We start from the raw sequence: 13,972 nt of genomic DNA on the forward strand, positions 1-13,972 counted from the left end.
TTAAATTATTTAAAACTAAAGTGGGGAATGGGAAAGGGAATCTAAAAATCTCGCTTCTCGCCCTCAGGGGGAGTATTACGGGGCCAGGGACGTTGGAGGGGTTTCCACGTGACTCCAGCTGGAACACCGCTACAGAGCGTATCTGGGTGGGTTGGGCACACACCGTCGCGGCGGCCCCTGATGGCATCCACAAAGGTCCAAGACCCTCCTAAGGTGAGTACGGACGACAAGGACACAGCACAACACTTCAAGAAAACTTTGTGTATTTCCGTTTCAAGAGGTTCTTACTTGACTGTTGAACAGTGTTTCTTCTCTCTCCACAGCTCCTAGCCGTAGCAGAACTACGTATTTCAGCACCCGAAGGACTAACAACCCAGCCGGCATCTGCAGCGTATATCCAACGCGATCAAACTTCACTCTGACAAGTAACTTCCTATACACAACCACGCCGTCCTTTCGCCCGGACCAGCCCCGCACTCTTTCCGCCCGCTACCTAGCGGTCGCCGGATCAGCAGAGCCTGCAGACTCTTCGGAGGCTGGTCTTCGTTGTGCTGCCCAAGGCGGAAGTTGACTCGAAAATCGACCCTTCCAGTAACTTCTACCTTCTCTCTTTATATCCTCCTCCATGGCGTGGCTCGCCCAACCATCGCTCGCCACGTCACTCACACAGCTGTGCCTTGTTTCAGCGAGTGCGGGGATTCCCGGGGAACCCGGAAGTGCCGGTGTCTGTACAAACGGTCCGGGCGGAACCTCTTCACTCTCCTTTTGGTTCCGCCCCGCATAGTCACTCCGTGACAACTGTTTGCGTTTTTTTTTCTCCTCAATGTTCAATACCCTTTTGCCATTAAGCACACAGTGACTTTAATTTATAAAATATATGCTTAAGTTTTAATACCTGTACAAAACAAATGTAAAATCAACTTGTGTAAATTGTCATTCTATTTAATAGATTGTTCATGAATTGTCTTTAAATGCATTGTGATTTCGGTAACACTTTACAATAAAGTTCATTAGTTAATGTATTAACTAACTTGAACAAACCATAAGCAATACATTTGTTACAGTATTTATTCATCTTTGTTAATGTTAGTTAATAAAAATGTAAGCTTTAATTGCTTGTTCATGTTAGTTCAGAGTGCATTAACTAATGTTAACAAGATTTTAATAAAGTAATTGTTGAAATTAACATTAACAAAGATTAATAAAGGCTGTTCATTATTAGTTCATGTTAACTAATGTAGCTAACTAATGTTAACTAATGAACCTTATTTTAAAGTGTTACCGTGATTTATTTTCATCATTTCAGACACATGTAAAAGTTACTAAAAATTAGTACTGCATATACTGTACAGTATCTATGCGTAAGGGAAATAACTTGAACAAAATTTTTAATGTATAGTGTAATTAAGAGTTTAGCTGTTTAATACAGAGATGCAATTTATTTATATATATTATTTATATATAAACGTATGTATGTTTATTAAAAAGTGAAAATGCTTAATGTAAATAATTAAATAACTAAATGGTTGAATGTAATGAGACATTTTAAATGTAAACTAAAGTTTTGCTGTCTAATACAGAATAAAGAGATGTGATTTTAAGTAATTTTTATAGATTTATATTTCTGTATAATACAATTAATAAATAGTAAACTTTTATAATTTTCTAGATCGGTTATAATTTCTTATCAATAATAAATTACTCATAATAATAAAGAACCTTTAATGGTTCTAAATAGAACCATCTAACTTTGATTCAAAGAACCATTTGGGGTTCTTTTTAATGAACCCATTAAAGTGGTTCTATATTGAACCATTTGGGGGTTCCATATATGAAGCGGGTGATAGAACCATTTCTGGTTTGATATAGAACCTTTTTTTTAAGAGTGTGGTTGAGAAAGAGTTACATTTACATCTATGCATTTGGCGGATGCTTTTATCCAAAGTGTATCAATCATTTTATCAGTATGTGCCTACCCTGGAATGCCTAAATATGAATGAGTGTTTCTGGCTAACAGGCTGTTAAACTCTGTGTGGAAAGACAGATATGCACTCATAAAGGTCTTGGGTCTTCTGCCCTCTGACACCTGGATGGCATCTAGCAGTTGACTGAGGATATAGGCCAGATGAAAAACCTCAGGAAATATTCTTCATTACTCATGCCGGGCAAACCGGACATATGAAGAGTTAGGTTCAAAAACGCGATAAACGCCATTTAAAACAAAATTGTTACCACCAAAATTAGTATTGTATCAGGTCAGTATTACACTCTTAAAATGAATGTGTTAAATTAACACATCTTGTGTCTAGTTAAGGACAACACATCTAGTGTGTTGTCCTTAATTTAACACATCTCTGTGTTATTTTTGGAACAACACACTTTGTGTTGTTTTAACACATCTTGTGTTGTCCCTTTTATTTTTTATGAACTTAAATGACACTTAATGTGTTAAAAACAACACATAATGTGTTAAATAGTTTAACACAAAGCAATGTGTTAAAATTAACACATCCAGGGTGTGTTAATTTTAACACATTGCTTTGTGTTAAACTATTTAACACATTATGTGTTAATTTTAACACATTATGTGTTAATTTAAACACATTATGTGTCATTTCGTGCTGATTTAGAGTTCATCAAGCTTCTGTCATGCTAACACACTGACACCAGGGGATCTTATGAAAAACTTTCCATTATTTTATGCAAAGTCAACGAAAGCAGGACTAAAACATTTTACAGCTGACGACGACATCCGAAGGATGAGCAGCAATGACAGTGTTCTTAATATGACAAAGTAAGTGTTTTGATTAATGCAATTAATTTTGATTTTTTAAATCAGTGTATAGCACTAGTCAACTAAATGAATATAACATGGCAAAGATGAATGCACATTTATACATTGATTCAATAGATTTATAGCATTTTGGAAAAAAAATTGTCATGGATTTATTGCATTTTGTGGAAAAAATAATAATACGTTTTTATAATAAATCTTTGAAAATTAAATTATGGATTTGAATTTGTAATGTTATTATAACCTAAAGATGCTATGTGAAAGTTTGTAACAGAAAATAGTGGTTTTCATCTTGTCACTTTCTTGGTATAGAAAACACGTTTTACCCAAATTAGTCAAAATAGAATTATTGCGTTTTGGAACATACTTTACATTACTGTACAATACAATACTGAGATAATGTGTCTCACCTCTGGTTGGTATTGCGAGTTTGCATGGTAAAGCCAGTGGAGTGATGGAGTGCTGGTAAACCAGCGCAGACAAACAGCCTACACAAAGAGAGAGAAAGAGAAAATGAAAACAAATTGACGATCAAATTTATGAGCAACAATCACACGAGGGCAAACTTTACTTTATAATCATCCCATGGCGCTCAAACTTTGATGCCCAGACTGGTAACCATAACACGCTAGTCAATCCAGCCACATTTGGTGAAGGTCGGGTGATCGCTGTGCTCATATGCAGCACCACGGGATGATAAAACTGGCACGTAGTTAAACCTCTGGAGTCAAGTTTGTACTGTATAATAAACCTTTGCTCCAAATATTTGACTATATTAGGAAAAGCGCCACACGGGAGAGACTTTGTTTGGACACTATGATAAATAGCCACAATGCTATCTCAGCACAGAAAGAAAACAAGTCTAGGATTTGTACCGCTGTGATGGGGAAGGAGTCCTTGTTTCCAGTTTAGATGTTATTATCAGTTTCTAAACTCCCTTCTTTCTGCAATCAGATACTATCGGCATTAACAGGAAATGAGAGGTTGGTTTAAAGATAACAATTAACAATTCACCCAGTATGTCAATCATTCACTCCCGTTACATGTTTACTGTGGAACAAGTGGAATTTTTTAAGACTACAATGATTGTTTATTTCTATATAGCAGTGAATAAAAGTGTTTTCCACTGTGATCCGATTGGATATAGAAAGTAGGCGTTTCATTCAGAAATGGAGCTCGCAGTTGGAGGGGGCGGGGTTAACAGATGCTCCGCCCAAGCTGATGTCATCAGTAAAGGATCACCAAAAGTAACTTTTCAGATTTTGATTAAGTTTATGAGGGCACATGAATTAAAAAAACATAATGAATTAGACGGATAAACTATTTATAATGAACACCACAATATTCCATTAACTCTTTCCCCGCCATTGACAAGTTATTTCGTCAATTAAGAGAAAACGCTTCGCTGCCAATGACGAGTTTTTACAGCAATCTGTATTTCCGCTATTATCTACTAGGTGGCACTCTTACACAACTTATAAAACACTAAAACATCCAAGGATTTCAAAACAGTAAAAATTCCTGAAGTTTTTTTTTCTGGAAGGCATTAAACTTTTGTGAAAATCATAAAAAATGCTGGCGGTGTCTGGCAACCTTTTTTAAAAAAAAGAATAAAGGTAAAGGTAAAAAATAAGAATTATGAGTTTTGATTTCATGGGGACATTAAATTAGTCCATATCACTACATTTTATTTGAAAATGACGTGGATTGACATTGAAGTGTCAGATTTGGCATCAGGGACATTTAACATCACTGACCACCATCAAACAACTAAACGTGACCACAGTTTTTAAAGACCGCATTTGATTTGTGTGAAGAAAAGACTGAATGATTTTAGAATGAAATGCAGGTGAGTAAATAATAAAAACATTAATTTGTGTGTGAATGATTTCTTAAAGCAGTAGGTGTCCTGGCAGACGTTCATGTTCATGATTCTGCTTTAGGACCGGAGGCAGCACGAAACTCTGCGTTTATTAACATCCACAAGATGAAAGTCCTGCCAAATTTCTCTCACACCTGCTTTCATTCTCACACATCATTTTTTGTTGCCTTCTGCTAACAATCTCACACTTACGTAATGGTTACCGTAACAGAACATTTAAGGGCTTTTGAAAGCTGCCCGACCCGCAATTTTTCTTTTTCGATATGAAATGATGAACATCGAAGACAACATCCAGAAACCTGTCTAGTCCCCATGTAATGTGGTCAACAGACACTATATTAGAGCCTGGACCTCCTCAAAGTTGCATTGAATAACTTGCATATTGCCGTTTGGACTACATATGTTACACAGACTTCTGGAAGCGAGATGGAGAGCTTGATTTAATGGGACATAAAGGCATTTATTCTAGAAACTTGACAAAGTGGCTTTCACAATATTTAACACCATTGCTGATGTACTGAAGCTAAAGGGAGCGGTGTGGCTTAATGTTTAGGAAGAGAATATAAAAGGAATTTACCGAAGTACGGTTCATTGGGGCAGCCCTTCAGTCTCACACCTTTTGGACTCGTCTCAATTAGAAAATGTCTCACCAGCTCATTGGTGACGTCTCCAGCTAAAATGAAGGAAGACAAAGTAAATACATTGAAATATCATTTGCAACAATGATTAATAAAGTATTAAAATATTTTGAACGTTTTTAAGTACATTATTTTGATAAAAAGCAAAAGGCTCTGCTATGCCAGGTTTTTTAAACTTGTTAAAAAATACTTGACCTAAATAATTTATTTGCAAGTTACCCCTGAGATTTTACGTAAATATCTCAATAATTGAATATCACATTTGCATGTTAAACTTCAAACACATTTATTTTTCATCCATTTCAAAGTTACATCAATAGTGTTTTACATGCTATTGGACCATAATCTGGTAATTGTCTGTTATTAATACATGAAACATCTGTCCATTATGCAAGAGTTCTCTGACATATTGAAGTGTTGTGTAATGGTCACATGACATTCAGATTAAACAGGTTAAATATATCTTTTGAGGTAGTAAGTGTTTTATAGTATTTTTTAATTATTTACATTTTATGATTTACTGTAAATGTAATTAATTAATTGTTTTTTAACAACTCATAAACCTCATTCAATTCCCTCGCGAACCACTAGGGGGTAAACAGTTTGGGAAACCTTTTTTTAATGCAATAATATTTCATGCACACATTATTAGATAAAGGTTTAAAATTAAGAGATTTTGAAAACCATAAAAAAATTTCAGAGAAATTCAAACTCTACATATCAATTTCTTTATGAAAGTTCGAGTTAAAACGATATTAAAACGATAGTAATACAATATTAGCGTCCACACCACCGGACGATAACAATAACTTTATGCTAATTTACTCACTTGCACAGCACTTGCACAAATCATCATTTACCTTTATTGACATTAACTAATATAGCATATTTCCTTAAATATAAAAAAAGCATTATGTAGTAAATTTCACAGCAACTGCATCAGCGCTTTATACCTGAGATAATTTTATGTTATAGACCTGCGCAATGAGCTTCTTTACCGTGTCATCTGTCTTTTCAAATGCACATGAAGTTCTCGATTTATTGTTCATCCGTAAAAAAAAAAAAAACTTTCAGACAGTGATCCCAACGATATTGTATCTTTATCGTTATAGTTGTGGTGTGAACTCCGCTATTTTCTATTTGTCTTAAAAACTACTGTTATAGTTATCGTTATAATGTAAACAACCATTTAGACAGGAGAATGAATAAAACAATAAAACAATATATATTGCATTTATTTTTCAATGATTTCCAGCATAATTTTGGATATTTGTGACACTTTACCTTACTATTATTTCTAAAATATATGTTATGGGATAATTTTCCGTTATTATGGCATAAAAAACCATCAATGTGAATTCAAGGAGTCTTAAATTACCATGAAAGAGTTTGTTTTGTTGTTTAGATAATTTATTATGTCGGAAAAAGCCAACTATTGCTATTAGAAAGCACATCTATGGTTTAGTGGTCATTTTGCACAAATACACTCTTAAAAATAAAGGTGCTACAGTAAAAACAGCAACAGCTCCCTAAAGAACCATTCAATTAAAAGTTTTTGAATTTCTTACCCATTTATAGTCTTTCCACTACAAAAAAAAAAAACTTTTGTGAAATAGAAAGATTCTTTGCATATTAAATGTTCTTTATGGAACCATATAGCTTAAAAACAGTTTTATATGGCATCGTGAAGCACCTTTATTTTTAAAAAGAGTATGATTTACTTTCATAATAAAATATTTCACAAAGCCGTACAATAGTAGAACATACATAGGTTAATCGCTGTCTTTGTGTCATGTTTGCCTGTAAATATTGCATGTATTTCATCGTGTGTTGTTGGATTATGAATCACAGTAAGTCTGATCTTCTGTCTGGAATACATTTGGCAGATGATTATCTGCATTACCCGCATGGCGCATACCTTTCTTTGTGGGCTGCACAGTTGGAGGTGGTGCAGCAACTTTCATGGCCAAGCCGTAGGCACCTCTGAATGAATGACTGTCTCGGATAACAAAAGCTCCAGGGTCTTCATCCTTCAACATGTTGATCGCTACAACGAAGAGGAGAAAAATACAGAAGTCAAATCGGCAAAAAAACATCTACGCCTCCTTATGCCATTCCAAACCCATTCTGTTGAAAGCAAACTGAAACATTTAGATAAATTGCGCAGCTTTTATGGCACTTCTATGTTGTCCTTTACAAAGCCTACAAAGGACATATGCGTTTCAAAGTGTGAACAATTAATGACATCATTTTAATTTTGGGACAAATTATCCAGAGCTTTAATATGTTAACAAATTGCTACAGCTTACCCTGCAGTTTATCGCGTTCACAGATAGGGAGCAAGTAAAAGCAAAACCTTGTTAAGGAGGTTTATTCGTTATCGTAACAGCGAGTTAATGAATCAACACGTGCAGATGTTTTACTGAGTACATATGCCGAGTGGCGTGTGATGTCACTGCATGTGCTTGCATTTATAGAGATCTCCAGCACAGATGATGTAATTCAATAAGTACACAAAGAAGGACCAGATGTGCAGACCAACAGCGATTGACCTCATACAGGGTGGCTACATTTCACTGTTCATGAGAAATATGAGCATTACAGGTAAATTAACCTGAACAAACCCTTACCTTGGTCTCTGGAGATGTCTGGTTTATACCAAAATTTCGATGTGTCCTGAACAAACTTTACATTCATCCTGGTCTCTGGACTTCCATCTGGAATATAAAAAGCGTGATGTAAACCAGTTGTAAACTGATATCAGTTCAAATGGCACACTTTTATTTATCTTCATCAGGTCTTACCACACATGTTGAGTTTGGAGAAATCAGGAAGCGTGTTAAAGAAATGGACGCTTGGGGTGCTGCCGCCGCTGGACATCGGCGAAGACATTTTCCCATTAAGCGTCCCGTAAGACAAACCTCCGTTGGGGCGTTCGCCGCTCGACATGCGTCTCTTCTCGGGAAGCTGAGGTTGCGGGCCGGGGCTGCCTTGTCTGAATCCCACTCCCTCCATGTATCCGGCCGGAGAGACGGGGAAGGAAGGCGTGGATGGCGGCTGGTATCCAGAGGAGCTGCTTTGGCGTGACAGAGCTCCGTGTCTCTCGTCCGGAGTATTGTAGCCGCTGTACATTGGGTGCCTGTCCAGAATGGGGCTGCCCTGGGTCACCTGCGTTATCGACGGGTGATGTCCTAAAACAGGGCTGCCTTGATGTGTTAGTGAGGACTGTCTGGTCAGGACAGGGCTGCCTTGACTGCCCTGCGTAATGGACGGCTGTCTGCCCAACACAGGGCTGCTTTGACTGGGCATCATCATGGCCGGCTGTCTGCTGAGAACCGGGCTGCTCTGAACAGCTTGTTGACCCGACGGCTGTCTGCTGAGGATCGGACTACCCGGAGTCCCTTGGTTGGCGGGGTATTGTCTAGACATCATCGGACTGCTCTGTGTTCCCTGGGACACCATTGTGTGTCTCACTTGCATGGGGCTACCCGGAATTCCCGGCAGGTGACCGTTAGCTGGGGTTGGCTGTCGGCCCAGAACCGGGCTGTCCTGATTGGTTATTCGGTGCTGAAAGCCAGGGCCGGATGTCACGTCGGGCATGAGATCGTAGTGTCTTGTTGCAGTGCTCCCGGTGATTGGCTGGGTTGTCGTGGCCATGTTTTGTACAGTCTCTGGTAGGGAGGGGCTGAAATCAGGGGTGATATAGCTACCCAGCATGCTGTGAGATGTGGGGTAGGAGGGTGTGGGCATTCGGTACATGTTTTCGGGATGCTGGGAGTGATAGGTATCAATGGCAGGCTGAGATAGAGAATTCATCCCCACCCCACTATCGGCCAATGTGCTTTCACTGAAAAACAGAAAACAAGGGAACAAGTCCGATAACACTGTATATGCACTAGACTGGATCTGGCTATTGGAGATATACAGTGTTTCCCAATCCTGGTCCTAGAGTACCCCCTCCCAAAAAGTTTTACACTCATCAGCTTGTTAGGGAGACATGTTAACCATTATGGAAGGAGGCTGATGAGTTGTATCAGGTGTTTTAAATATGGAAACATTTTGGGAGGGGGTACTCGGAAGCCCAGGATTGGAAAGCAGTGTTCTATGGCATTGCTGTGAAAAACCCTTGTAGCGCTTTTATTTTTAAGAGTGTAATCTTACATGTACTTAGTTTTTGTGTGTGAATGTTACATACACTGCATCAGGACTCTGAATGGGACTGCTGGAGGAAAGTGGTGAGTTCAGGGCGTGGGACGCAGCGGTGGGGCGAGCTAAGCTATCGCTGTCATATGTCACGGACATGGGTGAAGCTGGTGGACCGCCTGCCCCTGCTGCGGCTTTGGCCACAGACTCCACATAGCTACGGGGCTCTGCCAAAAAGACAAAGAGACATATCTGTGAGTGCAAGACAGATGGACAATGAGCACAACAACAAATGCATTCATGAAACAAGACAACCCTGAATTTTCTACCTGCACATGGAAATTATGGCATAACATTCATCTACAATACCTTAAACTAAAAATCCAGCAGCGTTTAAATTTTATTTTACTGTATTTATTTAATTCTATTATCTTTTATCATATTGAAAACCAGAATTTTACTTTTTGTGAAGTCAAACAGGTTTGAAAAGATGATATAATGTTGTAAAAAGTGAACTATCCCTTTAAGAAGACAGAAGCTTTTTTTCAATAAAAGGAACTGATATATGAGCCCAAATCAAACAAAAACTTGACATTCGCTTAAGCTACTCCATCATGAAGGACACAAGTGGAACATGCTTTATGGTGCATGACCGACACGATGAAATGAGGTGCAAAGGAGGATATCTGTGATGCATTTTAAGGAAAACACCACCGTTTTTCAATATTTTACTATGTTCTTACCTCAACTTAGACTTATACATGTCATCTCTTTACAATGCATGCACTCAATCCCCGCACAGCGCGTCGCCAATGTGCTAGCATTCAGCCCAGCCCCACTCATTCCACACTGTTGGTTCACACCAGCCGCGTTTGAGGGGTCAAATTCGCGTCTACTACGTCTAGTTTGATGCTTGAACATTTTGAATTTACTCGCTTCATTCATGCGTGAGATTCTAGTTATCGAGACATTCACGCAAACATCCGCGTTGTGGGAGGGGCTTCTGCGACTTCGCTCGCTTTCTGAAGTCATGTCACTACTAGAGCAAGCTCCTGATTGGTTAACGCGGCAGGTTTTTCTCAATTCGCGGCAGTCGGATGCCTAGTCGGAATCGCATTTACCGCGCCGCGCTGAACGCCTCATTAGCGCCACGAGACCTCCAGACGCGCGTCAACACGTCTTTACATTGACTTAACATTGAAATCACTCCCTCTTGACGCCTCTACCGTGACTGGTCTGAAGGTAGCATTAGGGCGTTGCAAATTCATCCAAACAGGGATGAATTTAGAAGCCACCAAACACTTCCATGTTTTCCCTTTTTAAAGACTGTTACACGAGTAAGTATGGTGACACAAAATAAAATGTGGCAATTTTTAGGCGGATAAAAAATGAGAACTATGTTGTATGGCAGAAGAGCACTTAGTTTGCAGCACTTCGACCTCGGCTCCACATTTTATTTTGTGCCACCATACATACATGTGTAACTACTCATGTAACAGTCTTTAAATGGGGAAAACATGGAAGTGTTTGGTGGCTTCTAAATTCATCCCTGTTTGGATCCTAAGGAATGAATGGGGGCTAGGCTAAATGCTAACACATTCACAACGCGCTGCACAAAGATCAAGTGCACGCATTGAAAAAAGATAGGCATGCACCAATTTGTAAAGTTAAGGTAAGAACATAGTAAAAAATTAATGATTTAATGATTTAAACCCCACAAGAAAGTTTCGAAGGTGGCTTTGATGTAACACTGTGTCTTCATCCCTGATACTGTATATTCTTACCTTCCTCATCTTCGCTCTCTGTATCAGACAGCAGCAGAACAAAGTCATAAGAAACAGAAATTCATTCATTTTTAAACATGATCAAGAAGAGAGCACTGGTGACACGAGCATGAAAAGACGAGGAAATAAAATCTTGTCTACATTATGCGTGTGTTGTGTGTGATTCATTAATGAAGGGATGTTTGTTTTTGTAATGTTTTTTTTCAAAATGTAACATCTTATTCAACTTCTTAATGGAACAACAAGGATTGTGAAAACATTTATGTTGACATTAGGAGAACAAAAAGCTTAAAAATAACTTTGTCCAAATTCCAGCAATGATTAAAATAACAAAAGATCTATCTCTTATCTTCAATAAGCACATGACATCATTTAGTCTAACTTTAGAAAGACAAAGAGCCCCATGTGACATCATCACCTCATAATAGTGTGTGTGCTGTATATGTATGAGTACTAAAAGCTCTTGTGTTTTGGCAGGGTTCAAATTAACACCCTCAGGAATGAATGATGCTAAAATCAGCCGTGTGCAAGAGCACAAGAATCAATTCCAAACTAAAAAAAAATACACTACATGGGATCCTGTTACCACTGAGTCTTTAAAAACGACACCATTTACTCCTGTGGCCCTTAAGAGTGAATAAATAATTTTGTGCAAGTATTACAAAAGAGGCAAATTTTCCCCATATGGCTAAAAATACAATTCTCTGGCCAAAAATATGTTTTAAATATATACTAAATACATTTTTTTAGAAAGTAAAGCTTAATTAAATACATTTTTGAATTCGAAAATATCTTAGTTTTAAACTTCATATATTAACATTTCAAAATAATATTTCAGGGGCAACAATTATATTTCAAATTTTACAACCCATATGGCCTAAAAAATTATTTTTTCGGAACAAAATATAAAATTTTGTATAAAAAGAATATGCTATAAAATGTATAAGTATAAAATATAAAATTTTAAGTATATTTTTGCTGTTGAAAATATATTTAATTTTAACCTTTTTTTTAATCGTGTTATGTTTACAGGTTTGAAACATACAACGTTTAACTTCTAATGCAACATGAATATAAAGGCTTTAAAATATATTTATTCAAAAATATTTGTCAAAATATACAAAAAATGGCCAACAAATATATTGCTTAGAAATTGTATGTAAACATATTTTAAAAGATATTTCAGCACATACTTTTTGCCATTTTTTTGCATTATATTTGAAAAAAAAAAAATATATATATATAGTCATATGGGTTGGCACCAAACATTACTCGTATGCAAAGAAATCTAATATAAGCTGCACTTTCTTTAAGTAGGATTTGGGGTTAAATGTGACCTGTTTAAAGCTAAATGTTTATTCACCCTTCCTTTAAGAAACACATTGCATCAAATTATATTTTGTTTCTTCGCTGTTGGCTGAGTTGTTGCCAGCATTGGGCGACATTTTTTCCAGAGAGTCTTGGCACATTCAAGCTACATATTTTATCATTGTATCTTTCCAGGAATCGAACACACAACCTTTATGCTGCTAATGCAATGCTCTACCCTAAACTAAAGGACCTGTGATCAATGTTTAAGTTTAGTTTACCAACATGTTGTTTAGTTAGTAATAAAGTTTTTCATATGAATATATACATGCTCCATATCTGACACACACAAAAACAGACCCCAGTAAAATAATAACTGCATACAGTATATAAGGAGATCACTGATCCATTTAAACACATTTATGAGCTCAGAGCTCAAGAGAGGAGAAAACAAGAAGTGTGGGAGAACTGATCTGTCATTTTGATATATGACTTCCTATACGGTGCCTAGATATCTGCATAAAGACCATGTGTGAGTCTGCATGCTTTCACATGTGTAGTCTCACCTGAGCCCGCCTGGTTCAACTGTATCTCAGCAGGATTGTGAGGCTTTAGGCCCAAAAAGGACAGTGGTGTTTTTGCCAATCCTGGAGGGGATCGACCTAATGCAACACAGAAAACAAGAGGATTTATTATTTTGAGCATTATGAACAACATCCCTGAAGCAAACTTTACGCAAATACAACACTTTTAGAAATGCAAGCATGATTTGTGATGAATGTCATAATCATAATGCAATGCAATTCTTAGTACAGCCACAAGGGGGCACTTATGAGATTCTACAAAATACTTATGGCTCATTTTTGCATTTGCGTAAAGCATGTTTCTGGTCTTTGTCATCATAGTACAGATCTGTGTGTACCACTATAAATCCTTAAGGCTTTGACTTTTTTAATATTGTCAATAAAAACAAACTTAGAGGTCACAAGCCTTTAAAGATTCCTATGGCACAACACTGTGGTTTAAATACATAAAGGCAGCAGACTGAGATGGATATTTCAGTATGCGACATGGCAGTGGATTGGGCAAATGTCTCATGCTCTGTGGTCAGCCATGCAAGTGCCTCTTTAAAACATTGAACAATGTGAATTAACACTCGCTGAACCAGCGCCCAGCGAAAGAATGAGAAACGATAGATCATGCAGATACATCTGAACGAAAGACATTTTTCAACGTAACATTAAAACAAACAATAAGACCTGAGGTAAATCTGTACAGTGCTACGAACAACAGGACAAGTGACTTAAAAAACAACAAACACACAAATGGTGCCCAGGAACACAAGACTGATGTGAATGCATAAATAATGAAGAAAATAAAAGATAATGTGACCACAGAGCTGTGGAACAGCAACCTGGAAGAC

General features: G+C 37.5%; 1 protein-coding gene across 14 annotated transcripts in view; it reads right to left on the reverse strand.

The window, feature by feature from the left end:
• tns1b (tensin 1b) overlaps window positions 1–13,972 on the reverse strand; it is a 282,589-nt gene that overhangs the window by 14,378 nt on the left and 254,239 nt on the right. For 11 of the 14 annotated variants that reach the window (XM_055215157.2, XM_055215155.2, XM_055215150.2 and 8 more), the window contains 8 exons: window positions 13,116–13,211; window positions 11,242–11,259; window positions 9,510–9,684; window positions 8,119–9,161; window positions 7,945–8,031; window positions 7,233–7,361; window positions 5,254–5,349; window positions 3,205–3,282 (listed from right to left, as the gene is read on the reverse strand). In XM_055215157.2, coding sequence (XP_055071132.2) covers window positions 3,205–3,282; window positions 5,254–5,349; window positions 7,233–7,361; window positions 7,945–8,031; window positions 8,119–9,161; window positions 9,510–9,684; window positions 11,242–11,259; window positions 13,116–13,211 — 1,722 coding nt within the window. The remainder of the gene's footprint in view (window positions 1–3,204; window positions 3,283–5,253; window positions 5,350–7,232; window positions 7,362–7,944; window positions 8,032–8,118; window positions 9,162–9,509; window positions 9,685–11,241; window positions 11,260–13,115; window positions 13,212–13,972) is intronic. The other 3 variants (XM_055215158.2, XM_055215166.2, XM_055215153.2) reach the window with 1 other exon arrangement.

This window comes from Misgurnus anguillicaudatus, chromosome 17 (genome assembly GCF_027580225.2).
Source record: "Misgurnus anguillicaudatus chromosome 17, ASM2758022v2, whole genome shotgun sequence".
Classification (NCBI taxonomy): domain Eukaryota; kingdom Metazoa; phylum Chordata; class Actinopteri; order Cypriniformes; family Cobitidae; genus Misgurnus; species Misgurnus anguillicaudatus.